The sequence below is a fragment of the Macrobrachium nipponense genome, chromosome 3 (assembly GCF_015104395.2).
Source record: "Macrobrachium nipponense isolate FS-2020 chromosome 3, ASM1510439v2, whole genome shotgun sequence".
NCBI classification, from domain to species: Eukaryota; Metazoa; Arthropoda; class Malacostraca; order Decapoda; family Palaemonidae; genus Macrobrachium; species Macrobrachium nipponense.
In genome coordinates this window covers 46623727-46651130 of record NC_087202.1, presented here as the reverse complement: position 1 = coordinate 46651130, position 27404 = coordinate 46623727, and the positions used below count along the sequence as shown (strand labels likewise).

The window sequence follows — 27404 nt, the reverse complement described above, 5'->3', positions numbered from 1 at the left end:
ATTGGTACACACCCCTGGGAATGGAACCCCTGCCGAACTGGGGACTGCCAGTAATCTGTGACTATTTATCAAAGAAAAATACCATGAGCACACACATTTCCCATGGATAATAGGTAGATATGGTCCATAGAGAAATCCACGAATGTCGAGACTGCGAATACTGGGGGTCCACTGAAAATACCTATGATACAAAGGTATGCTTCTGTGCGACAAATGTACTTTCATGCTCCCCAAAAAACCAACACCTGGAATTAAAATAAAGAGCCTAAAAGATTGTTTTTTCTTTCAGTTCAGGGAAAGACAGACTACCTGCTACTACTAACGGGCTAAGAACTTTATAATTTTCGAACATGATATCTATATCTTAAAGCTAGTGACTGCAAAAACCGAATTGCACTTCTACTGTGACACACTAATTACGTCCTCAAGTGACAAATTCTTAAAAAACTGAATAATGTAGCAACTGCTCTCACACTATGAATATTTACCTTCAATAAAGGTAAGAGGTCTAAATTTAGTTTTTTCACACGCTAGTCTTATTAAATGATAAAAAAAAAGGTCATTCCATTCCTAGACAATGTAGTGTTAGGTTTTCTAACCCCACAAAATAAATGGTTAACTCTGCTCTTTACAGGATTTAACCTATATAAATGAATTTTAATTACCCTAACAGGATAGAGTATAGCCTCTTCTTCATTCCCCACCAAAAGGTAAATTTGGAATCCTTACCGTTCTTGGTAGTAGCCTAGTCTTAACATTACTCTGCACTCAAAACCAACATCAAGGTTCCCTTGCAAATGGCACGTCAATTCTAGAAGAGCATTGCAGGTACCTAGCTGCTTCCTATATGCATATTGACTATCTGCTGACAATCTTTTAGATTCTACACATTTATATAGTGGCTTAAAAATTAGTTTTTCAGAAACTTGGGAGAGTACGTACAGGGAAAATAGAGATTTGCTGTAGTTAGTGCAGTTTACAGATGTGCCACTCTTTGGAACAGGTACTGTATTACTGTGCTTGCGCTCATCTGCAAAGATACTATGCCACATAAAAATCTATAGTATCTACTGAACTTGGGAGACAAAATGCTAGAAACTTTTTTGGAAAACATGGAAGAAACCATCAGGGTCTTCTCCAAGCCAGTTATCAAGACTGCCCAGAATTTTCTTAACATCTCTAGAGTGAAATGCAAATTTTGTAAGAGATTCAGGATGACAGGTATCAGGGAAAGAGACATCCTCAGCTGATTGCTTAGCTTGAAAAGCCTGATGAAGCATTTCAAACCTATCCCTAGTGTCAGTGACCAATCTCCCATCATCTGTTAGTAGTGGTGGTATGGAAGACAGGCATGACCCAAGAGGGTGAGTAATTCCTTCAAGTTTCCTCTTCCAGGAATTATTGTAAAATTTCTCTTGGCTGTAGGCTGTAGGGTAAGTTCTATTTGCAGCACTGAGACTCAACAAAAATGGTGTAATTTTCATTTGAACTATTTTTTCCTCCATGCATTGAATTTGGTCAGTTTGTCATGGTGGGCTCCTCTACATGTATCATCAAACTATTGCTGGTCATTTGTCCTAAATTTGATGACCTTTCTGGGACATATCTAATTAAAATACCCATCAGCATCAATAACACAATCCCAATTGGCTCTGGGTTTCAACAAGACCATTTCTCCAGATGGAACATCTGCATAAATGAGGTCTAGTCTATTACCAGAAATGTGCATGGGTTCCTCAACTGTCTTTCCCAAGAGTGAAACGTGGAACCAAAACTGTTCCTGGCTTTGGCCCAAAGAAGCAACTTCTCTGCTATCAGAAACACTGACTTCAATCTCCTGATGCCCCGGTTTCTGATGTATGCCAAAGAGGTGGTATTGTCTGAAAATACTGCTATGATGAAAATCTTTCATTTAAAATTTATGACAGTACTCATGAAAATTGGTGGACTGGAAAACCGAATTGGTTTTCATCATATCGGCGGGTTCCATTCTCAGGGGGCGCTGATAAGTGAAAACCGCCATTAACCGAAACTCGGCGATTTATGACACTTATGGTGCAGAGTTTCGGTTAATGGCATCTCTGTTAGGTATGTTATGGTGCCATAACTCTATTATTGGCACCTTATGGCGCCAATAACCAAAACTCAACCCATTATGGCGCCATAAATCACTGATTTTATAGCGCTAGACAAGCGCCATAAAACCGGATCACCATTAACCAAGTCCGCTGATAACCAGGGACTGCATTACAAGAAATGTTGTCAAAACATGCTCTTACAGAAGGAGAACTCTTGGCTTCTTCAAAGACTTCATAGATGACAAAATACTAGAAGATAGCACACACCTACTCTCTACAGAACCTCTTTCCCCCACCAAATGAGGATAAAGAGGAGCACGACCCTCCAGCAAACACCGAAAGACTAAAACCCTCCAGCAAACACCGAAAGACTAAAAGATACTCTTCCGACTCAAACTCCTCCTCTGTCAGCTGCAAAGTCAGGGCAACAGCAGTCGACTCCTCGCAATGAAATTCTGACTTGATGGAAGGGGAGACTGCGGGAAAACTTGTCTGCAGCTGTCTGCCATAGGTGACACAAGTTGGCAACGCAGAAGACGAGGCACCACCAGACATCAATGAAAACGGGAATTGTTGGGGAAAGGGAGTAAAAGCGTCAGTGACACCTAACTCCCCCACCTCATCTGAATGCATCTCAGCCAGCTTCAAAACGATCCCAGATGACACATCTTTAGAAAGTAAAGCAGCTAGAATAGCAACATTAACAGGGTCAGAAATAGGAGAGACTTCAATATACAAAGAAACAGCATGTAATGAAAGAACAGAGGAAAAGCACAGAAAGATTTAGAATGAGACGTAGAAGTATATGAATTAGGTTTAACAACTGATTTAGTTAACATAAAGAACTCGCTAAAGGCATATTATATTATTAATAAAAATATCTCCAACTACAGTGTCCCCCCCATATTCGCGGGGGATGTGTACCAGACACCCCTGTGAATAGTTAAAACCAGCGAATAGTTAGAACCACCACAAAAAATGCTGTTAACTGCCTATCTTGAAAGTTCAGATACCAAATGTATACCTTAAATAACATCCTACTTCAAATATACCTAAAATTACTAACCTATTACTGTATTAATCTTTGAGGTTATATTATTAATGTAATTTCAAGGTCATCTTAAACATTTTACCATTAAAAATATATACCTACAGCCAATAAAAGAGAGAGAGAGAGAGAGAGACCAATGAATGGCAACATCATATATCTGACCATCAAGAGTTAAATTATGAATCAGAGAGAATAAGACAGAGAGAATAATAATAGAGAGAGAGAGAGAGAGAGAGAGAGAGAGAGAGAGAGAGAGAGAGAGAGAGAGAGAGAGAATAACTCCTAGACTCGACTCCTTCCCCTCACCAATTCGTATATCAAACTGCCATTTACTCGCCCGCCCACCTTCCTCCAAGTGGATAAAAAGACTGGGAATCACTTTTTTTATCAATCTTATTAATATTTGAAAATTAGTTATAAGGTAAATCATGTTTATACTACAAAACAAATAACCATATATAAGTAAGAGAGAGAGAGAGAGAGAATGTTATTGTTGTTGTTTAATCTCATTAAACTTAATATTATTTGAAAACTAGTACTGTATATTATTATTTTACCATAAAATGTAGTAATGCCTTTAAAGATATACTTATACATAAACTTCATGGCCAAACAGAGAGCGAGAGTTACCACTATGACATATGTGTGTATCTCGTGTGGCAAAAGAAAGAAAGAGAGAGAGAGAGGGTTATCCTTATTTAAGAGAGTAAAATACTATCACATATGAATTTTGAAATTAGTTATATTATTATTATTATGCGAAAATATAAATAAACATATACGCATGTACCATAGAAATTCTGTCATCTCAGTAAAAGAGCGAGAGAGAGAAAGAGAGAGAGAGAAATTGCATGATCTGGTGAGGGCAACACACTCCACCCTCCTGTCACATTACTTGATATATTTGACATCTGTTGGACCCCAGCCATCTCAGCTTGGCTAACTGGAGTTCAAAGACAAGATGGGGATAGAAAGATTTTCTTTCATTCTTACATAATTTTTTAATTTATAAACTAAAATCTTGCTAATTCACTTTACAATGAATTTATATTATTTCTGTTTACATTAATATTGATATCTGAAAATTAGTAAATCACTTATTTATCATAGAAAAAAACATACATCTGTAAGAGAGAGAGAGAGAGAGAGAGAGAGAGAGAGAGAGAGAGAGAGAGAGAGAGATTAGCATAGTATTTCTGTAAAACAAACTTTCACCATATTTGCTTTGTGTAATTACAGTTATTAATTATTAATTATAATTATAATTATATATATATTATTATGATTTGTAATATTAATAAACATATTATGCATACGTGTACCATAAAAATCTCTCATCTCAGTAGAGAGAGAGAGAGAGAGAGAGAGAGAGAGAGAGAGAGAGAGAGAAACACACTCCCTCCCCTCTCACATTACTTGATATATTTAACAGCTGTTGGACCTCAGCTTGGTACCTGGAGTTCGAAAGAAAGATGCGTGAAGACTGGGATTTCCTTCATTCTTACATATTTTTTTTAATTTATAAACAAAAAACTTACTAATTCACTGTAGTATTTTCTTTAATGAATTGATTGCTCTTTACATTAATATTTGAAAATTAGTAAAACATTTATTTATCATACAAAAAACTTATATCTCTGTAAGAGAGAGAGAGAATTATTATTGTTGTTATGTGATACCATTTAATCTTATTAAACTGACTAATACAGTATTGATCAATATCAATATTTTTAAATTAGTCAATAATTTTTGTATCATAAAAATGCATTTAGGCATGAAAATAACATCAAAATACACTAATTAGTGATTATCATTTATTGTCGGAAAACCCCGTTGAACCCCAGTTTATTGTTCGAACCCCCCCGTGGAACCAGACCCCGAATCCCCCAGTTTATTGTAGGAACCCCGTGAAACCAGACCGAAATCCCCAGCCCATAAGGGTAGGATATGGCCAGAGAGAAATCCGCGAATCAGTGAGTTCGCGAATATGGGGACCCACTGTACATTCTTATTCTTAACGGAGCTAACAACCTCGTTACTAGCTACCAATGACGGTGAAATTGAAATAGGGTGTGAAGATTTAGGCTTACCAAAGCAATCTTTTGGAGACTGCACAAACGTGACCCATACTGTGAAAAAGAATAGGTAAGTGAAGGGCACGGAACCCTTTTGCCTCGAGAACTGACCTTTGGCAGCAGACTCTTCCAACTGTCACAGGGCAGTCCTATGCTTGGACTACATGCGGGCTAGGGAATGTGAAAATTATTGCACACTACAGGGGGGGGGGGGGGGGGTTCTGGGAACAGTTCCCTATCAAGACCAGCTCCCTATCTTATATTCAGTCAAACCTTCAACTGATTCTAAAATAAGGTTTACATCCTGTTCTAGCTTCTTGATATGCTTTTCCTGAACCAAAAGGGAAGTAGAAAGCACAGTTAAAGAGGAAGTCTCAGTACTAGCTACATCATCAGACCTAGCAGAGGAAAAAGCCATAGACTGAGCAGGGTTAACTACAGATGAAGGACCACTAGGAAGGAGAGAAAAGGCAGGCTTATGACCTGACCTAAATATTTGCTTCTGCAATTTATCTGTTTCCTTTCTTTTCATATACTATCTGACATTCTTAAGAATAAAGTTCTTAGACCAATCCCTACATTCCTCGCATCTAGTTTCTAGATCACACCTTACACCCCTGTAGCCATTACAAACAGTATGTTGCTCTACCTCATTCCCACAGAACCTGATGCTATTTGTTTTCCTTCTGTTGGAGACATCCTAGGAAGATTAAAATTATAGTACTACAGCAAACCCCCTGTACTCACATATTTCTCTCTGGAACATATACCCCCGTTATTCACGGAAAATTCGCCTATTTGCAGTATTTTTCTATGAGAAATATCCACAAAATCCTATTTTTTTCATGAATTTCATCATAAAAGGCACTTTTTGTGATAAAACTACTATTTACAAAAAAACAGGTATAAACATTTTTAGTGGTTTTTTCTTGAGCTTTAACTAATAAAATAACCAGTTTCAAGAACGTTTATAGGGGGTTTCAACTATTCGAGGGTTCTAACTATTTGTGGGGGGGTCTGGTACCCATCCCATGCAAATATGGGGGGAACACTGTATACCGTGACAGGAGGAAACAGGCAGAATTCATAAAGTACAGTACGGTCCCCAATTATGCAAAAATTTGGTTGATCCACGGCCTCGCAGAATTGGAAATTCGCATATTTCGAAACACTTACCTTATGGAAATAATTCCATTGGGGCCAAGGCAAAGGGCAACTTACCCAGTCAAACTTTTTTTTATACTACCCATTTTCAATACTTTCAATATACTATACTGTAATTTTTTATAATATGAAATTGTTCTTATGGATAAATAAAACATTGAAAGTTTTAATAACTTGAAAAAGTTTTAAATTCACACAGGATGGTGGAAACTCCTACAAGTAAACAATGCCACCATTGGGTGCAAGTGTACTGTTCAATACAGTCATTTCCTTTGAAAAACCTTTTGGATGGCAAATAAAATTCAAATTCCTCTATCTCATCCTCCATGAAGAGTTCTTCAGCTGAAGGAAGGCTTTGTGAACCATTTGAGGTTTTGGGGACATTTCGGATCAAGCATGTCTTCACTCCCGTTAGGCCTAACAAACTTGGTTACGAGCGCTCACAGTTTCTTTGTGCGGCATGTTCACTATGTAATCGTAATAGTTTTCATATAAATTTATTCTACAATAAAAAAAAAAGAACTGACGAAAATTCAAAATTTGATATGAAATTACAGTTTCTTAAAAAGAAATAAAAATTCAAAATTCAACATGAAACGACAGGTTCTTGAAAAGTTTAGATCGAACGATTCTCTCTCTCTCTCTCTCTCTCTCTCTCTCTCTCTCTCTCTCTCTCTCTTCTCTCTCCTCTCTCTCTCTCTCTCTCTCTCTAAAATTCAAAATTTGATATGAAATTACAATTTCTTAAAAAGAAATTATAAAAATTCAAAATTCAACATGAAATAACAGTTTCTTGAAAAGTTAAGAGTGAATGATTCTCTCTCTCTCTCTCTCTCTCTCTCAAACACATCTGCTTCTCTGTTAATTACTTTTACTAGTCATTTTCACCAAAACCTATTTCAACCATAGAAAAAAATAAATGCTCAAATCTGCATGATGCGGATTATCAGAATACACTTCGCAGATCTGAATAATACGTATGGCGATGATGATGATACCAATCATTCATACACACAGCACTATGATGTCACAAATGTGTGAGGCGGAGCCTTCCGTCTTAGCTAATGGCTGAGCAGAAGCCTTCTGAATACACCTCGCAGATCTGAATAATACCTATGACAATGATGATGATACCAATCATTCATATCTACACACTGCGCTATGACGTCACAAAAGCATGAGGAGAGCCTTCCGTCTTCGCTAATGGCCGAGCAGAAAATCTTTCTCTCGCATTCCCCCTTGGAGTAATAATAGTTTTTTCTTCCAAGCATTCCTCCCATCCCTTCTCTCAGATACCAGCAACCCCCCCCCCCCCCCCCCATCTAAAATACTTGAAAGGCAACAGATTTGATACATTTTGCGACACATGACTCGCAGAATTTGAACGGCTTCGCAGATACAGAAAAACCATTTTTGAGAACTAGCGAGCGACCGCATAAAAGGAGAATCGCACAATTCGAACACACGTAATTCAGGACCGGACTGTACCAACAAGCACCTATACCTAAAGGCAGCAAGGAGAATTCTGACAAGGGCCAAAACATTCAAACCCACCTGAAGACAGCCTTCTGATTCAGCCAACCAGAAACGATCTTCTTTTGTTTGAATGCTGACTCGCCTATCGCCATGGAGATAGTATAAACAAATTTTAACGGTAGGTGGGATTTATCACAAATAAAAGACATACCCCATCGGTAATAAAGCTTGCTACTTAAACCACACAATCACCGTCATTGTGAAAGTGCAGTACTTTTCTTCTCCAAGCATAAAATAAAAACACTAAAAAATCTGTACTGTAATATGCATACTGAACCATTACTGAGATGGTACCATGACGAATATTGAAGTCTGGTTTGTGGCTTTATGGATTTTACAGAAATAAACATATGATCAGATTGTTTCCAAAAATAGTGAACTTTATGTCACATAAAAATTAGTTTTAAAATTTACATATCTTAATACTCCGAAACAGAGGCATTAACCTTATGCAAGACCGACTGAATGTGCCCTGCCCCGACAAAGGAAGCTGAAAAGATGATTTGGAATCCTATGTAGCTCCCACCCAGGCTTCCAAGCACGAAGGAGTGTAAGACGACCGAGCCCCAGTCCTACTTTCCGAATTGTTGAACCACGAATGAGATCAACAACTTCTGACAAGGAAGACAAAAATTCTTGAGTGTCTCCCTCCTCCTGCTCCGGCAACAGAGACCGACGACGAGAAGGATGTGTAGGCTCCTCTAAGCCACCTTCCCCACTAAAATTAACGGAAGGATCAGCAGCCAAACAGCCCAAAACCCCAACTAACCTGTCTGGGCTGGGTCCACGCGTCGGCTCCCAAGACGAACCCACTATAACACTAAGAACATCACTACGTACTCCTCCAACAGATGACTCATTAACATGTCCGTGAATGGTCTTGGGCGTGGCAGACGTACAAACGTGAATTGGAGAGGAATCCCGAACACTCAAGATTGAAGGAGAATCCCTCAGAGTCGAACTTTTAGAAGCACCAGTGAGAGGGGCAGGCAAACACTCCTGCTGCACCAACTCTGCGCTTACTACCTTCGACCTCTTGACAGGTGCCTTGAGTTCCCTACGGCAACAAATAGGCCTTGGAGAAGGAGCACTTGCATCATGTGCATGGACAGGGGAGGTTGCAACATGCTCGTGATGTGCAAGGATGGGGGAGGTTGCAACACGCTCGCGGTGTGCACGGACGGGGAGGTTGTAACGCGCCCACGATTCGAAGCAGAGGACAAAGCAGTCACTGCAGATTGCACAAGGGAAGGTACACTAACACTCTCCGAAACACCAAAACTCTCGAGAACACGTCCGCGTTGTTCCTCCCTCGTAGGCGAAGAAAGGGCAAAGTCCTTAGCCTTCCAACACTTGATACGACAATGTGGCATGTGGCGTAGAGGGAGAAGAGGGAGAGGAAGACAGCACTGGTTTCTTATGCGATCTCTTCGCAGGAGGCGGGGACGAAGCAACACGTTTCCTACCAGTCCTCCCAACCGACAAGGCAGCCAACTTTTCATCCAAAACAGAGTCCAAACTCTTAAGTACTGCCTGGCATATAACCTCAGACTGATCTGCAAGAGAAGGCTCCAATGACATGGAAGGGAGATGTAGCAAACTGGCGGCAGGGATGACATCACTGCTGAGAGAGGCAGTGCAGAGAAGACGACTCTGAGTGACGTCATCGATGGGAGTGACATCACAAGTGGTGATGACATCATGGCTTCCCCTCTGTGTGAAGAGGAATCAGACGCCACTGGCAGAGGAATACACAAAGATGGATCCTGTGACGTCATCAACGGGGTTGACGCCATGGCTCCTCTCCGACTCGAAGAAGCGGCAGCAGTCACTGGCAGTGCAATACAAGATGGCTGACCTTGGTCACCAACGAAGACGAGGCCGGGAGGAAGGGGTATGGCCTGGCCAGCCTGAGGAGGGGGGTAGCGAGCCTCCATAAAGTGCGCTAGCAACCCCTCCAAGGACGGGGGACCCCCTTGCCCGAGCATCTTCCAAATTGCCGCCATCTTGGACGCCTCCGACTCTGGAATAAATGAGAATGATGAAAAAGCCTCCCCCTTCCCAGGAATCAAATTAACTCCCGAAGAAGAAGGGGCGACATCACAAACATCAGCCTGGTGGCCTCCTGATACTTCCAGCGACGAATCAATGGAAGAAAAGGAAGGAGACACAGGAACAACGCTACTATGGGGGTGGATACTGCAGGAGATGAAGCATCGGGAAGAGGCAAAAAAACCTCCCCATGAAGGAAGAGTCAAAACCCTCCAATACTCTCTCTTGCTATAAAACGACTTCCACTGCTCTTTAGGCCATGCCCGGCATTCCGTGCAAGGATTCATTATAGTACAAAAACTAGAACGAGAACACAGAAAACCTAGAATTCCGGCTGAGAAGGAGCAGAAGAAGCCACAATATCAGCCAAACACACACACACTAAACACAAGCAAATGGGCAATGAACCAGGTAAAGGCCAAGGGAGGTTAAACACGACTCTCGCCCAGGCAGTTAAAGAAAAGACTGACCTGGTGGCATAGTTGTGTGGTCTTTGACCACTCTTCACCCGATCTACGCATGCGTTGCCAGATATCACAAGATTCCTTGCTTTCATCTGTTTTTTAACCGGATCCAGCTAGGCACTAGAAATTATCCTATTGTGAAGACTGACACACCCTTGGGAACGGAAACCCCGCCGATAACCAGGGACTGCCTGTATTGTCCAGATTTCCTGCAAGAAGTACAAGGTTGGGAGGTGGAAACATTTTACTTTGTACACTACACTGTGGATTTATATACTAAATGCTAGTTTACATACATGAGAAGCTATTCAGATATAAAATTTGAATTAAGGTGCTGATTGAACAAGGTCAAGCAATCAGATCTTTCTACTACTTGGTCATGAAATCAGATCTTTGTACTACCAAAGGAGTGAGAGGCTGTGACCTTGCATTTTGGTCACAACTGGTGAAATGTGAAAGATGAAAAAACTCCAACTGCCACAAAATGATCCTACTATACAAGTACCGTAAGCCTCAGATAAACAGAATATGTATAGACCACAGAGGACAAAACTACCATGGACCCACCAATATTGGCCAATCCCAACTAGAAGCTCAAAAAATTTCATATATTTACTAACCACTGACTTATGGCCATGTGATTTATGTTCAGTGGCCATGAGAAAGTGTGCAGTTCCACTTCTGTGACCTCAAAAAGAGTTGAGATGCCTGAAATTAAGACATGACCCTCTTGGGATGAATGAAATTGTCAAGAGGGGATAAAACTACAGTCACTATTAGGTAAAACAAGACCTTGAGCAACAAATCATTAAGTAACATGGAATACTTGTTAGAATGAGCATAATAGTCCCAGAACATCTTTCCATGGCCCAGAAGGAGTGAAAAGATTTACACAGTTCCAGACTCTTAAAGGAGTTTAACCCAGACCACTAGAAGGTGAAGTAGGTAAGGGTCTGAAAACCTGCAATATATATGGTAAGAAGGCTGCCCCCTCCAAATTGTGGCACAATCTATCAGAACTTCCTATAATAATGAGACATTGTCTATGTTCTTAAATCTTGTACTGTAGCAGACCAATGTCTTTGACCAACTGACACAACTAAATCATTGAGATTTCACTATTTCAGATACATCTTATCTGCCTTCAGCTAATCAGATTAGAAGGTTCTTACTTGTCAGCAAAATGGTTTAGTGGACATCACCACAGATTCTCGCAGTTGAGAAGTCAAATGGGAATGTCAATGAACCAAGGTCATAGCTTTGGATCCTTTGTCTGCCAAAACCAATAGGGGATACAACCACACCAAATTTGACCAAAGACTAGCTACAAGTTTGAGAAAAGGAAGTATACAATACCAGTTCCTTAAAACCTTTTGTAATACCAGGCCCTTAAAACCTTTTGTGACACTGGTATCAACAAAAGTGTGGGTGTTTGGTGCTTCAAGTAAATTTGCTGATGAATATATCAGCACAGGCAAATAAATAACTGCAGCCTATGAAGGAAAGAGGGATAACATCAACTTACTACTCTGAAACTTCAAATAAGCTCCACTTCAACCTCTTACCAAAAGTCGCCAAAAATCACACACCAGAACCAAGAAGTTTATTACCCATAACACAATTAGACTTCATACTCCAAAACCAAAAATACGTAGCATAAGTTCAAATAAAAACTAAAACATAACCAAATTACTCTGCAATATCTACCTGAAGGGATGTCATCATTAATGACGCACAGAAGTACAAGGACGATAGGTGTTTTTATACTGGCCAGAACAGTATAATAATAAAGTACAGTAGTTTTAGCACTTCAAGCCAGCAAAGTAAAAATACGGTACTATTTTCATTAATGAAATATGAAGCAAAAAAAATAATAAATGTGAAAAAATACTGAAATAAAAATAAACAAGTTGTTGCTTGTTGAAAGGCACGCTGGGAATGACTTTACCAGTATTACCAACAGAGGCACTACCCAGAGGGAACCCTAGTCCAAAAAAGGTCATATTTCTTCCTTTTTTAACATTTTGTGACTCAGTAAACTGAAACTATAAAATTTCTGTTTCCAAAACATGACATTCATTGATGATATCTTGGACATTCAGAAAAAATGTGTATAGTATAACTAGAGTGTTACTTTACAAACATACATACCGTACATACATGCATACACACAACCACTAAGGGAAGACCTTCAGCAGAAACACTGACTTTAAACCAAACACTGTAATGTAACATAAGTGCTCTACCCACTACATTTTTTTTTTACAAAAAAATATTACAAAAGTTAATGTGGCAAAATAAGGTGACTGTCCCTATTATTGAAATTCTTAATTTATTACTGTAAGACTGCAATACTGGATTAAAACCAATACAAAAATCCTGTACCAAAATTTTACTAAATAGTTCTTTTCTACCAACAGATCTACCCCTCTTCCACCAAAAGTTCCTAAGGAAGTGAGACCATTCTCATACCTTAACCCTGGTTTTAGACCCAACAACCCACATGATGTCACTGGAATGAAAGCAAACCCTTCTCCAAACTTACCAGAAGTTAGCAGCAACCCAAAAGGACAAAGCTACTTCTCTGCTGTGCCTCCTGCTGATTATGATGATGAAAACGATGACCAATATTCTCCAGGTAAATATAGTATATAATACTTACTGTATAAAAAAATATTAATTCTTACAAAAATATGTTTAAGATGACCAGTGAATATTTTGAGACTCGTAAGGCTTCTCACAGGAGTGCTTAAATGAGAACTGAAATTTTAACAATTTAGAGTACGACAGTTGAAGAAGTTGGACAGTTACATAGGGAGAGACCAGGGGAATGATGAAAATATTACTGTACACAAAGTAATGCAGCTGGGGAACAAAGAGTTGCTGCAAAGAAACTTTAGTAAGGTACAGTGAGCCAAGCCTGGCCCACTGTAAGCAATAGTATAACTAACAGTGTCCTTAATATATGTAACATTTTCTACTAGAAATTTCATCAATGTAATGCTGAAAAAATCTCACTGTGGCATTATATCAATCACTTGCTAGTCTGAATGTATCTCCATTCCATACCAAAAGACTAAATCTTGACATACAGTACCTGACTCAAATTCAGCCTGTAATTGACAGGACTGACCCATCTAATATAAGCACTTATATTCAGTGGAATTATATGGATACAGGTGCCCCAAAGACTCACTAATACATCTAGAGAGAAACCAAAAACTCTCAAATATATTTGAAGAGAAATCATAAAAAACTCTCACAAGTGTGTCAGTCGTACTAACTAAACTACTCCTGAACAGATGAGTAGTAGTACAGTATTATTAACAGCCTCAGTCTGCAATCAGCAGTATGCTGAAGTAATCATTTATATGAAGAAGTTTCCATGGAAGCTGGTGTCATACCTTTCTCATTTCAGTTTCCATTCAATGGAAACTACAGATAACTGTAGTTATGACGACATTAACAGAGCTTTAAAATTTTCCAAGTTTTATCGACTGCTCTCTTTACTGACACTTCTCGAGTGTTGCGCCCCACTTTCATTACTTTTATCCTATCCTAGTTGTCTCATTTAAGAACTGATTTTTGGCAAGCCCTGATAAAATATGGAAATGTGACTCAGAAATATTATTTTACTATTAAAAAACATCTATAACCTCAATATCATACTTTTTAAAAACTTTTCACATCAATTAAAAATATCATCTAATGCTACCAGACAAACTACGAACTATACAGCACTTTTAGTAGCTTGCCATACATAATGAGATGATGCTATCAATGCCACTTACAGCTAATCCTGTTCTACCATTATATTAGAATATCAAGATTGCTCAAAAGGGTGGTTTCCTTTTTTCCAGACCATGGTTACTAAGATTCAGACCAAATCAAAATGATATCTTGTTTGGCCATTTTCCAAACATTTTATTTCAACAGGGATATGCATTCCATTAGTACAAGCATTTAGTACTACTTGTGTCCAAAAATCAGTGTTCTCATTAGTTCACTATGTAGCTCTGCCCCAAGTAGTGTGTGCTTTTTACTTTGGACAGCACCAGCATCCACAGTCTGTTGGGGTACCATGTAGTCACATAACTTGTCAAATACTACGTATTCGTATTACAGTATTGTACTAAAAAATTTGGATTTGTATTCCTAGTATCCCTGTTGATGGTAAAACTGATGGATTTAAGAGAGATTTTAGTAATACAGTATTTTTTTATTCTGTAATCACATTCCGTATGTCTAGCACCTATTTATATTTAAGTTAGCTTTGTTGATATGAAAAGTTTATTAATCAATTTGTATTTTTCATAACTACCAAACCTGAGGTCTTAACATTAGGATAAGTACTATTCTAGTGCCAGATGGAAACCGGTAAGGTTAAACAAAAATTGTGTATGCAAGGGACTATTGGCATTTGTGCTTGGTCACAAGTTATGTGGGACCATCCACATACCCTCGGTAACCTGTGACCACGCCAGTTATTCTTCCAACCCAGGTCAATTGTCAGAGGGGTTGTTAGAGGTGGGCCTTTGTATGTTAAGACCTCAGGTTTGTTAGTTATGAAAAATACAAATTGATTAAAAAATTTGTCATTTGTTCATATACGAAACAAACCCTCAGTTTTAACATTACGATAAATTTATCTCTAGTGGGAGGTAAGTAGTACTATTAACCAACCAGAGGTTTGCCACCTTTGATGAGTTTCCAGAATAAAAGAATTCTAAGAAAACTGACCATTATTTCTGAATCTAAGATATATATGAATATCATAGATTCAGACTTCTGGGTTTCTATACAATGTCTTAGTTCATTGCATTTATGGGTACTCTCTTCTTACTGCCCGTAGATAAAGGAGATAGAAAATAGAAAAGAAGAGACCAGTTATCACATTCATTTCATTTTCACACCCCCATCTTAGACCAGATACAAACTGACCAGCCATGGGCACTAGATGAGCTACACAACTTGTTGAGCAAGCACCATCAGACCCAAGGGAAAAAAACATTTCCAAGGACCTATGGGCAACATCCTTCAAATAAAAGAAATTGAAAGTGGTTTGGCATAACCATGACCCAGCTCTCAATATATTATGAATAGACATATTTTTCTTAAATGCAAAATTAGAGCTCAGACCTCTAACGTCATGGGCACTTACCCTCATGACGTCATCTGATTCTCTTACTTCTGTTGAATAAGCATTCCTGATTGTTTCTCTTAACCAAAACGAACCTGTATTTTTGAACACTTCTTTCATGACCAGGCCTATGCTAACACAAAGTCTTCGACATGCTGGTCCAAAATGTCGAGTTCTTTTTAAAATAAGCCCTTAGTGTTCTGATGGAATACAACATTTTGTCAGGGTCATTATCTACAGTCTCCCACAGATGGTATAGAAACGGGAGACAAATCTGCCACCAGAAATTGCTAGATTCTGTGTCTTAGTAATGAATTCTGGAATAAATTAAAAAACTAACCCTTCAATATCTGGTATGTTTTACATCATATGACTGACCATGAAGTTCTCCCACTCTTTTTGCCGATGCTATGGCCAGCAAGAAGACTGCTTCAAGAGTCAAGTTTCTATCTGTAGCTTGTCGCAACGGTTCATATGGAGCCTTCATAAGGCCAGAGGATACCAGAGTTAAATTCCAGCTAAGAGATTTGAGTTCTCTGGGAAAGGATTGCTTAAAGCTCTCTGTCACATAAATATTTCCCAAGAAACATAAATATCCAAGTAATTCATCCTTAGCACCATAGCTACAGCCGCCCTAAAACCCTTTATGGCTGATACGAAAATTTTTTTTCTCATCTCAGAAAAACTAAAAAAGTGGCTACTTGTTGTTGACCTAGTAAATTGTGCCATGGAGGTAGCTCTCTCCGAACTTCTACCAGCAGAGGTAACGGGTCCAAAAGCCATTCCACCTGAGGTCATGAAGGGGAGTCCATTGTTAAGAGATGAGTTCTCCACCTCAGCAAACAGAACTGGGATCATGAACCATAGACCTCTAGCTACCTGTTGAACCTTGTAGCGAAGAGGTCTAACATGGGTCTTCTCCAAGTAAACCAAGGAGACAATAGGATAACCCAAGGGCATGTCTTATGACAATATCCTCTATACAGATATTTACTACATATCCTAATGTCAACTTGTACATTGTCAAAGTAATTGCACTGTAGACAGAGATGTTGTCTTCGCTCTGTCAAAGGAACGTGCATTTCCAACATAGGAGACATCCTGAGGTGGTCCTCTATGCTGTTTTTTCTTGTTTTCTCCTCTCCACATAATGGCAGTCTACAACTAATGTTTACTATTTTGAATAACAATACCATAATAGTTATTTAATGTACAGGCAGTACCTGCTTATTGGCGACATTGGTTAACGTTGTTTCGGTTTTACAACACTTGACAAACAACATCATTAACCAGATTTTCGGAGCCGGTAAGCGATTATCAGAGTCGGTAAGTGGTTTATCAGCGTCTGCAGGCATTTTATCAATGTGGTAAAAACATTTTGGCGCCAGTGAACAATTTATCAGTGTATACAGCATTGTAAATGCCATTTATTACCATAATTATTGTGATATTCCAGTTAACAACTATTTTCGGTTATCAGCACTTGGCCGGAAACAGAAACCCCCTTGTTAACCAGGGACTGCCTGTACTTTATTAATGCGTCTGTTTCTGAGCTGTTGTAATATTACCTTAAAACACCATGCATGTGTGCCAAAGGTACAGTACCTAAATTCATTATTGTTAAAATTCATATTTTCATTTGATACTTTTTGATACTTGCTCACACATTTACCTGCCTTAACTAAACACAACTTTCTATGGATGTTCTATTCTTACAAATGGCCTTCCATTTTGTGTCAGCTTCATCAAATCACTAGCTTTATTACTTGTAGCAATAGGATGTATGTACATTATCAGTATTAATCTCATCAATGACAAGTCAGAGTTAAGGCAAATTTTACTTTACCTATAATGGCTCCATCAGGTTAACTAATCTTCACAAACGAAAGTCCTGCAAATGGTATGTAGTGATTTTACTTCATTAAAGCACAAATAAAAGTAGTTAAAATGATAACCTAACTATATATAGACTTTTTTTCCATAAATATGTTTAAAATTAAATTTTTCAATATTGCTCTGCAAGAATTTTTACCTTAACATACAATACATACATCTATACCATTCAGTCACATAAATGTTAACAATCACTCTGTATATACAGATAACATACATAGCAGCCTTGATGTCAGCCTCATCATGCAAATTAGAACTTTTTATAACAAAAGCAAACTCTTTATCTACAAAAGGACATTTATTTGATGGTTGCTCCATGAACAGTGAAATCTCAGAGAAGGAATATAAAAAAAACAATTTATTTAAAGAGTTCTAAGGATAACCTGGTTTTTAAAAATGAAAAAGGTTTATTTAACCAGTACTGTAGGAAATATATGACAAGCAAGGAAGAGATGGACAAAACTGACAGTGATAAAAAAGAAAACAGCAAAGTATCTTTGATTAAAGAAAAACAAGGCAAAGGGCCCAAACAGTATGACAAGTATAAACTTCATAAGCCTCAGAAGGCATTTCATTGTAGCAAATGTCAAGAATATAGAAATACTGTAACTAACCACTGCACAAACCTTTACCAATTAACACAACATAAAAGTGAAAAAATGATAAATAGTAACAAACAAACCTGAAACAATAATTAAAAAATAAAGATAACCAGAGGTTCTTTGAATATGACATAAACAATCCTCACAATTAAGAAATAAAAGAAACAAGACAAAAGTCTCCAAAAAAGAAAGCAAACTACAATGCACTTGGTCGAAATGAGCATCAATCAGATATTTATTTCACTTTACACCCAGTAAATATGAAATATGAAGTTACTCCACTTAATGATATACACCATGAGAAAACAGGTTTTGACGTAGGAAAAACCTATTTTTGGTAGTTGCTGTTGAGTCCTCAAAGGAGTTACCCTCCCCAGTGTGTGCCAGCGCCCCAAGGTGATCAGACTAATAATCAAGTAAATATCTTTTAGCCGGGTATTATGCCATAATGACAAACACTATGACAAGTGATAGAGTATAATGGACTCAAAAGACAAGAAGGCATTTTCTCTCATCTTCAGCCAGCCATCTTGTTTTATGTTCAAGCTGGCGAAAAGATCACAAATCATTACTCTGTTCCCAAATCCCATGGTCTTTCGTCAGGGAAGGTGGGGGGGTTTTGAAGACTCAACAGCGACTACCAAAAATAGGTTTATCCTATGTCAAAACCTGTTTTTTGATAGCGTAGTCGCTGTTTCGTCCTCAAAGGAGCATTACAAAGACACTGACAGGTGACAAAAAAATTAAGCTCACAAATTTTCATCCCAAATATCTCAAAGTTTTAAGATTAAATAATTTCAGGTCCAATGTCACCACTAGTTTCAGTAAATAAGATAACGAAAACACATAGGATATACTTTTAGCATAAAGTTCTAAGGTGACTTACCTAAATATGCTGGGTATGGTTACGACCTTTATGCACTTTCCCAGCGATAGTCAATACACCCACCCATTAGGGAGACCCAGGTTTTCTGTCGTGATGCCTATGGGGTCAGGACTAACCATACCACCTACTGATACACAGTGCATTCAAATTTGTTCCAGCTCATGGCAGTAGTGTTTTAAGAATACTGACTCTGATGACCACCCAGTACATTCAAATGATACATTTCTGAAAAAGGCCAATGATGTACTTACTTTCCTAATATCATGTGATCTAGGAAAGGAATGTGGGTTAGCCTTTTTAATGAGAGACACTAAAATCATTCTTAGCCCTTGTAGAGAGTGGTTTGTTTGTGTTAGGATGTAGGAAAATTGGACCTTCTGAAACATTTTCCGCGTCCCCTGGTAATCCTTAAGTGCTTGAACTGGGCATAACGTTTTGTCTGCTAAACTGAGTTTTCTTATAAGAATAGGAGAGTTCCTCTTTAAAGGATTCTCATTCTTGGCCAGGAATGATGGCCCATAGGATAACAATAACTGGTTATCAGCAGTTTGTGTGATATATTGTCCCCGTCTAATAAGAGAGCCCAATTCACTAATGCGGGCTCCTGATGCTAATGCTACCAGGAAGATTGCTTTTTGAAGCATACCTGTGGTGGTTACATTCAGTCCGTTGAATTGAGGCTTACATAATAGTTTGAGCACCTTATTCAGGGACCAAGTAATTGGAAGTCTTTCGGGAGCAGGTCTCTGTAAAGAAAAAGACCGCAGAAGGGAAGTTACAACTTCTATGTTGGAATCAATCCCAAATCCATAAAGCAAGGGTTCTGTTAATGCAGCCTTGTATGCTATAATTGTTGTAACTGCAAGATGTTTATCTTCAAAGAGGTATAAGAAAATTCATTAGCGTTTCTATAGAAATCTCGATTGGTCTCTCACTCTGGATATAATCTAACCATATTCTCCATATGGACTAGTTTTGCCAGATAGATGATGTCCGTAGTTTTTGCACAAGGTACCAAGCAATATTGGGTGAGTAGTTTTCACAGTAGATTATATTTTAAAAATCCACACGTAAAGTTCTCGGCTTAGAAAGGAGGATGTGTAAACGACTTCTCTCCTACTTTCTGGGATAGTACAGTAGATGGTAATGGATTTGACCTCTTTGTCTGCTGCTGAAGTAGTAGGAACCAATGTCTGTTTGGCCAATTTGGGGCTATTAGGTAAGCTGTTCTTGTGAAGGTTAGGAGCTTGCTCAAAACCTTCGAAATCTGGGACAATAGAGGAAAAAGATAAATCGTCTTCTAGTTGTTCCAGTCCTGTAGGAAGGCATCTCTCGCTATTGCTTGATTGTCCACATTCGGAGACACATTTACTGGGAGTTTGTGAATATCGTATATGGCAAACAGGTCCACTTCTGGTTGTGGAAGTAGGTTGTATATTATTTGAAAGGAGTGGTTGTCCAATGGCCACTCTGTTGAGGCTGTCGTGTTCGTTGACAAAGAGTCTGCTTTTACATTGAACAGCCCTGTAAGGCAAGTTGCAGACAAATGCCACTTCTTTTCCTGTGCCATCTGAAGAATGGCTAACATTAACCATATTGAGAGGAGGTGAGCGTGATTCCAATTTTTCTTATGCAAGACATTGCAGTCGTATTGTCTAGGACCAGCAGAATGTGTGTCTGTTCCAGAGGTTTGAGTTTCTTTAGAGACAAAAAGACACCCATCAGCTATGTGTATAGGAAACTGATATAACAATTCCTTAGAGTACCTGACCACCTCCCCGCTACCTGACGATCCTCCTAATGTCCTCCCCAACCTGTCAACGAGGCATCTGTGTGTATTGTTACTTTTACAGATGGAGGAGTCAGGGTGACCTGTTTTGCCAGATTTTGTTTCCGTGCCCATGGCCAAAGTATCTCCCCAAGTTTTTTATGCATTTTGTGAGATTTGTCTCGCATCCTTTTTCTTGCATGTGACATCCATAATTTGTTCACATATTTCAGTTGCAAGTATTAGATCTGTTATAGATGCAAACTGTAGCAGACCCATCATGCACTCTAACTGCTGTCTGGAAAAAATGGGCTGTCAGGAACCTTTTGAGGTTTTTCCTTATTCTGTTCTGAGTTTTGAGAAGATACAAAAGGCCGTGAACCGTGTCCCAACACATTTCCAGCCACTGAAAATGACTGCTGGGTGTGATACGGGATTTTTTCCAATTTATAATAAAGCCTTTTGACTGGAGTCTGTTGACTACTGTTCCTAGGTTTTTCAGGCACTCTTTTCTTGTGGCTCCCCAGACTAACCAGTCGTCTAAATAAGCTATCACATCTATGCCTTCTTTCCTGAAAGACATGACCTTGAATTTGTAAGTACTTTTTCCTATCCGGAACCCTAGGAAGGGGCGGAAGGGAACAGCAAAAGGGACATGCCAATATGCGTCTTTCAGATCTATAGAAACTGTCCAGGTCCCTTTTGGAATGACAGAACGTACTTGGGCAACGGTAGTCATTCGAAACTTTTGGCAAACAATGTGGTTCAATGTTGACAAGTCGAGGATTACCCTTTGTTCTGAAGAATCCTTTTTGGGAACACTGAAGAGACGTGCCTGGTGCCGAATGTAAGAATGTTTCTCTATGGTTCCTTTTAAGAGGGGGGGGGGGTCCGGTTTTTTAAAGAACCCTTTCAAAGGTGGAGGTGGGTGAGACCATTTCCACCCCAGTCCATTGAGAATAATGCTGTGCCGTCAAAGAGAAGACTTCCATTCCATTTGAAACTTCTGAAGTCGACCCCCGACCAAACAATTCCTATTGGGATCCCCCCCTTCCTCTGCCTTTTCCCTTAATGGGCATTCCAGGTGTTGCTTTTCCTTTTCGTCTATAAGCTGGTTTTTGGACCTTGTGAAAAGGATACACTTTTTGCTGTGCAGGTTTTTGTCCCTTTTGAGGGTGCTGTCCCTTCTGACTACCTGCCTGTGTATGAGGAGAGCTATTGGAAGTAAATGGAGGCCTATATGACTTTTGATCAAAGTGTGCCTTTTTTGGATTTGGTAAGGGAAAATTCTGGTTGTTTGTTTCCTGAAACCTTTTCCCAGTAGAGCATACACTGTGCAATTTTGTTGACATGCTTGGTCTTTTACTTGAGTCACAATAGACTCCTCAAACAGGTCTCGGCAGAAGGCATTAGACTGTAATAGGGTAGTCACATTGGGAAGCGACTTGCTGGAGTTTTTCAGTACCTCCATTCATGCTTTTATGCGCCAATCCAAAAATTCATAGAGAGCTTCCCATAATGTTCTCATAAGGCTTTTAGCCACAACAGCAAAAATCATCCTAGATTCTTCTGGGAGCCTATTTGTGGCTACCCCTAACAGTGAGGAAGTGGTTAAGACACTAAGGCCGTGGGTCCTAGCACGAATCTCTGATGCTGATGTACCTTCTGAAATCCTTCTCACTGGAGCACCAAATCGCTGAGTTGCAATATCTAGGAGGAGCTTTTTCCTATCAAAGGGAAGTTGTAGCGTTGCCCATTCTTCGGTGGAGTTTTCTGAAACCGGGATAACCGAATCAAATGGTTTTAGTTCTGCCAATGGTTCACGCTTTCTGGTTACTACATAATTTTGAAAATGTTTTCACATGATTTATGACTTTAAATGTGAAGAGGCAGAAGGCTGGTGGTACATGGTGAGCCACCTGAGTCTTGTTCATAATAGCACTATAAATTCTTGTACCATTTACTTGGTTAAGAGTTTCATCTACAGCTCTTAATGCCAAATTTCCAGCTAGAAGAACAGCTTCCTTTTGAGGCTTCTCCACGTCTGGCACAGGTGGTATCAGGCACCATTTAGTGTTAGGAAAGGCTGACCTGTCCCTAAATTCAACATGTACTACTTCTATCATAGTCTTTCTCTCATTAATAACGTACTTACCATCCTGAGAGAAAATACACATTGAGGCATCTCGCCAAGGGTTATCAACATCAGAGTAGGACTTTAGAGTCTCTGCTAGATTTTGGTCATAAGACTCATACCTGGAACTGGCCATTTTGTTGGTTCCAGTTGGGGTTGCACTCTTAACTCTTGTTTGGGCAGAACTGGTTTCAATTCTCCCCATTCTATTGCAAGATGCAGGACGTTTACATTTTGGTGTATCATTCAGTATGTCCATTATCTGTTGCCTTTCAGCAGCAAAAGCATCTTTGATGTCATTCATTATTTCCTTGCGGAAGTGATCTAATACCACAAACTGTGTTTCCCTTTTGGGGGCTCTTGCAAAACTTGATTGTATATCTACAGCTGAGCTGCAGCTGTTTGTTCCCCAGGGGGCAGAAGTCCTGGGTGAATTGCTAAAACCCTCTAAATTTGCTGTTATTTCCATTGGGTTCAGGTGGATCCTTATATCCCTTTTGGGGGAAGGATCCTGATCAGTTTCTGAAAGCTGCATGGGGGATTGACTTTCTTCTACAATGTTTTTCCCATGGCTGATTGACATCTGTGTCCCTGGTCCTTCTGGGTTCAGCAAGGTTCTTTCAGTATCAGTGTCGACCTCAAGGTCTTTGAACACTTCACCTGTAGCTGAGGATTCCTCTAATTCCTCCTCAGGATGTACCTAGGGGTAGTGGTGACTGATGTTATTGGGTTTTGGCCCGAATATGGAACGTCCGAGAAGGGTTTAAATATATGCTTCCGGAGTTTTGCTGGATAGATATAACCTTCCCCTTCCTCACCTTTGCTAAACCCTAGGACCCATTGAGACAGTCTAAAGTGAGCAGTTTCAACTTTAAAGCTTGCTGCCATGAGCATGCTACAATTCTTGTGCATATGAGGTACAAATTTGCCCTGATCATTACAGTGACTATGCCTATGGCAGGTGGTATGGGCAGTGTCCACTGGCAAAAATCGTACCAAGCAACCAGCTACGGCACATTTTAATTGAGGGTCATTTCTCAAGATGGCCCTGTAGTGAAAAACCAAGTTGTTATTAGAAAAATTTTATTTCTGTATAAATCATTTTTAATACTTGAAAACCGTAAATATAAACCAGTAGTAGATATCATTTTATAAGTCAGTTTGACTACAAATGTACATTTCTAGTACATTCTGTAAATTATTTAGCCAATTCTACTTACTAACTCCGCACAGACTGTAAGGAACGGTCCCGTAAAAACAGAGGCCACAAGGGACCAGGGCATCAAATGTCATTTTTCTGTTTCTGATACCAGTCCCTGGGGTTAAACTCAAACCGCCAACAACAATTGCTAAATTTCAAACATCAACTCAATTATTTAGAGAATTGTAATTTCTATATATATACTCAACACAGTTATTACCTAGATCTGCATAAAACTGTGTTAACTCAAACCTTTTGAGGTTTAAATTACCTTTGAAGCCTTGTTTATTTTTATATTACTTAAATTTAGTCCTTATGTATTAGTTATGTTTAGGTTTTAATTTTTATTATAACAACAACCAATACTATTCAAGTTAGTTTATGACTAACTATTTACTAACTTAAGCAAGTTTTCTATAAGGCTTGGGTTAGTATCCTTGGTATAATCTATTCCTACTGAATAAGATTAGGTTTTTACTTAGTACCACAAGAATTTAATATGTAGCCTAATCGCTTAGTTAAGCTACAGAACCAAGTTACTATTTACTGAGTCATGTAATTTTTAAAATATTAATAAAGTGGTTTATGAACCCATCCCACCCATACATTTATAATTATAATATATATATATATATATATATATATATATATAGATATATATATATATATGGCTAACTATTTACTAACCTAAGAAAGATTTCTATCAGACTTGGGTTAGTATCCTGGTATAATCTATTCTTACCATATACGGTTAGGTTTTGACTTATTACCAACAAAAATTTAATATGTAGCCCAATCACTTAGTTAGACTACATAACCAAGTTACTATTTACTGAGTCAAGTAATTTTTTAAATTTTTTCAATAAAGTGGTTTATAAACCCATACATATACACATATATACATATATGCACATACATATACACATATAGGCTAGGATACTAAATCATAGCAAAACAGACATTTTTGCTAAGTCTTCAATAGTTTTAGCATGTTACATTACTGATAAACTAGCCTATATAAAACCATCATACCAACACTAACCTTCATGTTAGGTTATTTTACCTTATAAGTAAATCAACACTTACTCTAAGCATAACTTAGAGTGATAATTCGAATTACAATTTCAGCACCCCACTCAACATGTTACTTAAAAAGAGATTTTGACAAAGGAAAAATCTATTTCTGGGCAGTGACCTGTGTCGCCCAGTGAAATGCTCCTATAGCACTCATTTCTAAGGTATAAATATTGCTAAATATACAAGAGAAAAAGCTATATGGAATGCCAGGGTTATAACCGGCTCGCTTACCCCTTTATAGGTTGTCAGTATGGATACTGGGGCGTGTGGAAACCACTACCAGAGGTCCCCTGCCAATTAATCTTCCCCTTTGTCAATTTTCCTCTCTCTAAAGAGGGGCCGTTCCAAGGCCATCTACCGCCCGCTACTGCTACAACTAGCGTCCCCTCCGACATTCCTGAAAAATAGCACCCAAGCTTGGGCCAGCTTAGGGCGAGGAAGATAGAGGGGTGGGTTCACTGGGCAACACAGGTCACTGCCGATCGTCCCATGAAATAGTAACAGAGAATTGGCCCCAAAATAATTAATTCTAATGTATTTTAATGAAGTTCCTTATCTTAAAGGTCCTTAACCTATAATGATATATACAGTCATGTAAATATACACAACTCTGGTAAGATTAAGGTAATACCAACACCAGGTAATACAGGATGACTATATACAAGGCAATATTGCTTAAGTATGTACAATATATAAGTGGGTCAATGTGCAATCCAGATGAAAAACCAAGGTAAAGGTTAGGGATCATAAGCGAGGCAGGTAGGAGAGAAAGTACTAAAAGGTAGTTATAATCTATTAAGACTAGGCATATTATAATAACTAGGCTGCATCAGGGGAAACAATGTTCCCTACTGCCACTGCTGGGTATTTAAGGGCCTCTAAAGACTTTAGGTAGTGGTGTTTAAATACTGTCGGTGATTTCCAACCCGTATACTTCTTAAGATCATCGAAGTTCATGTGATGAAAGTAATTAACTGAGGTAGCCACCGCCCGGATATCATGCACAGGTGGAACTGATTCCGGATTGGCTTGTTTGATAAAATAAAGAATTTGTTGTCTGATCGCCTTCAGGGAGATAGTTCCGCCATTCTCTCTAATAAATAAAGGACCTGAAGACTTCTTGGAAGTTCTATTTAGGTAGGATCTCAGCGTGTTTACGGGGCATAGAGATAGATCCTGTGGAAGTAGGACAATCTTCCACGGGGACCACCTATTCTGTGGGTCCTCATTCATTGCCAAGAATTTCTGATCTGGAGATATTAGAACTTTCCGGATGGGAGGAAATCAATATGATTTGGTTCTCTGGAAGGAGCTGACAGTTCAGATATTCTGGCTCCTGAGGCCAGGCTTACTAAGAATAATGTTTTCCTGAGAAGGGTTATATAAGGGCATGATTCATTGTCGGTGTCTGAAGCTAGCCTAAGTACATCATTTAGAAACCAGGAGACCGTATGAGGTCTGTCTGCTGGTCTTAGTCTAGCATAAGCTCTCGGGATAGACGAGAAATACGAATCTGTAAGATCAATGTTAAAACCAAACTGAAATATTTTCTTTAAGGCAGATTTAGTTGTAGTAATAGTACTAGCTGCTAGACCTTTTTCAAACAAGGTCCTAAAGAATGAAACTGCCAGATTCATAGTCATTGTCTGTGCCTTTGAGTCTTAAAAAAATGGCTAGCTTCTTCACCGCTGAATCATACTGCCGAAGCGTAGATTCTTGTTTGTCTGATTCTAAGAACAAGGTGTTTAGAGGATCAATATTGGCATCCTTCTGTACCGCAAACTTCATGAAGTCCATAAAGTTAGGGCATTCTGAATTCTTGAGGAAGCCGACACAGTCTGAGTTTGTACTACCTGTGTCAGCTTCGGGTTGGGGATCCGCCACGGGCAGAGTCTCAATTCCGCCAGCAGTGGGAACCAGTTGCTCTTGGGCCAGTTGGGAGCGACCAGCGCAATCTGTCCTTTGAAAGATCTGAGTTTGTCCAGGACTTTCAATAATAGGTTTATGGGTGAAAATAAATAAATCCTCTGCCAATTGTTCCAATCTATGGACATGGCATCTGTGGCGTGAGCTAGAGGGTCCAGATTGGGAGCCACATAACACTGTAGCTTGTGGTTGGATTCTGTGGCAAACAGGTCTACTTGAAGGTCCGGAATCTGTTGGTAGATCCAATTGAACGATCCTTCGTCTAAGGACCATTCCAACTCCAGCGGGGTTGTCCTTGATAGTGCGTCTGCGACAACATTCCTTACTCATGCCAGGTGAGTGGCTGACAGATGCCAC

At 39.0% G+C, this 27404-nt stretch overlaps 1 protein-coding gene across 1 annotated transcript in view; it reads left to right on the top strand.

The window, feature by feature from the left end:
- The window catches only part of LOC135221738 (uncharacterized), a 110995-nt gene that overhangs the window by 70793 nt on the left and 12798 nt on the right, over nucleotides 1-27404 (top strand). Inside the window, exon 8 of the mRNA XM_064259538.1 lies at nucleotides 12841-13058. Coding sequence (XP_064115608.1) covers nucleotides 12841-13058 — 218 coding nt within the window. The remainder of the gene's footprint in view (nucleotides 1-12840; nucleotides 13059-27404) is intronic.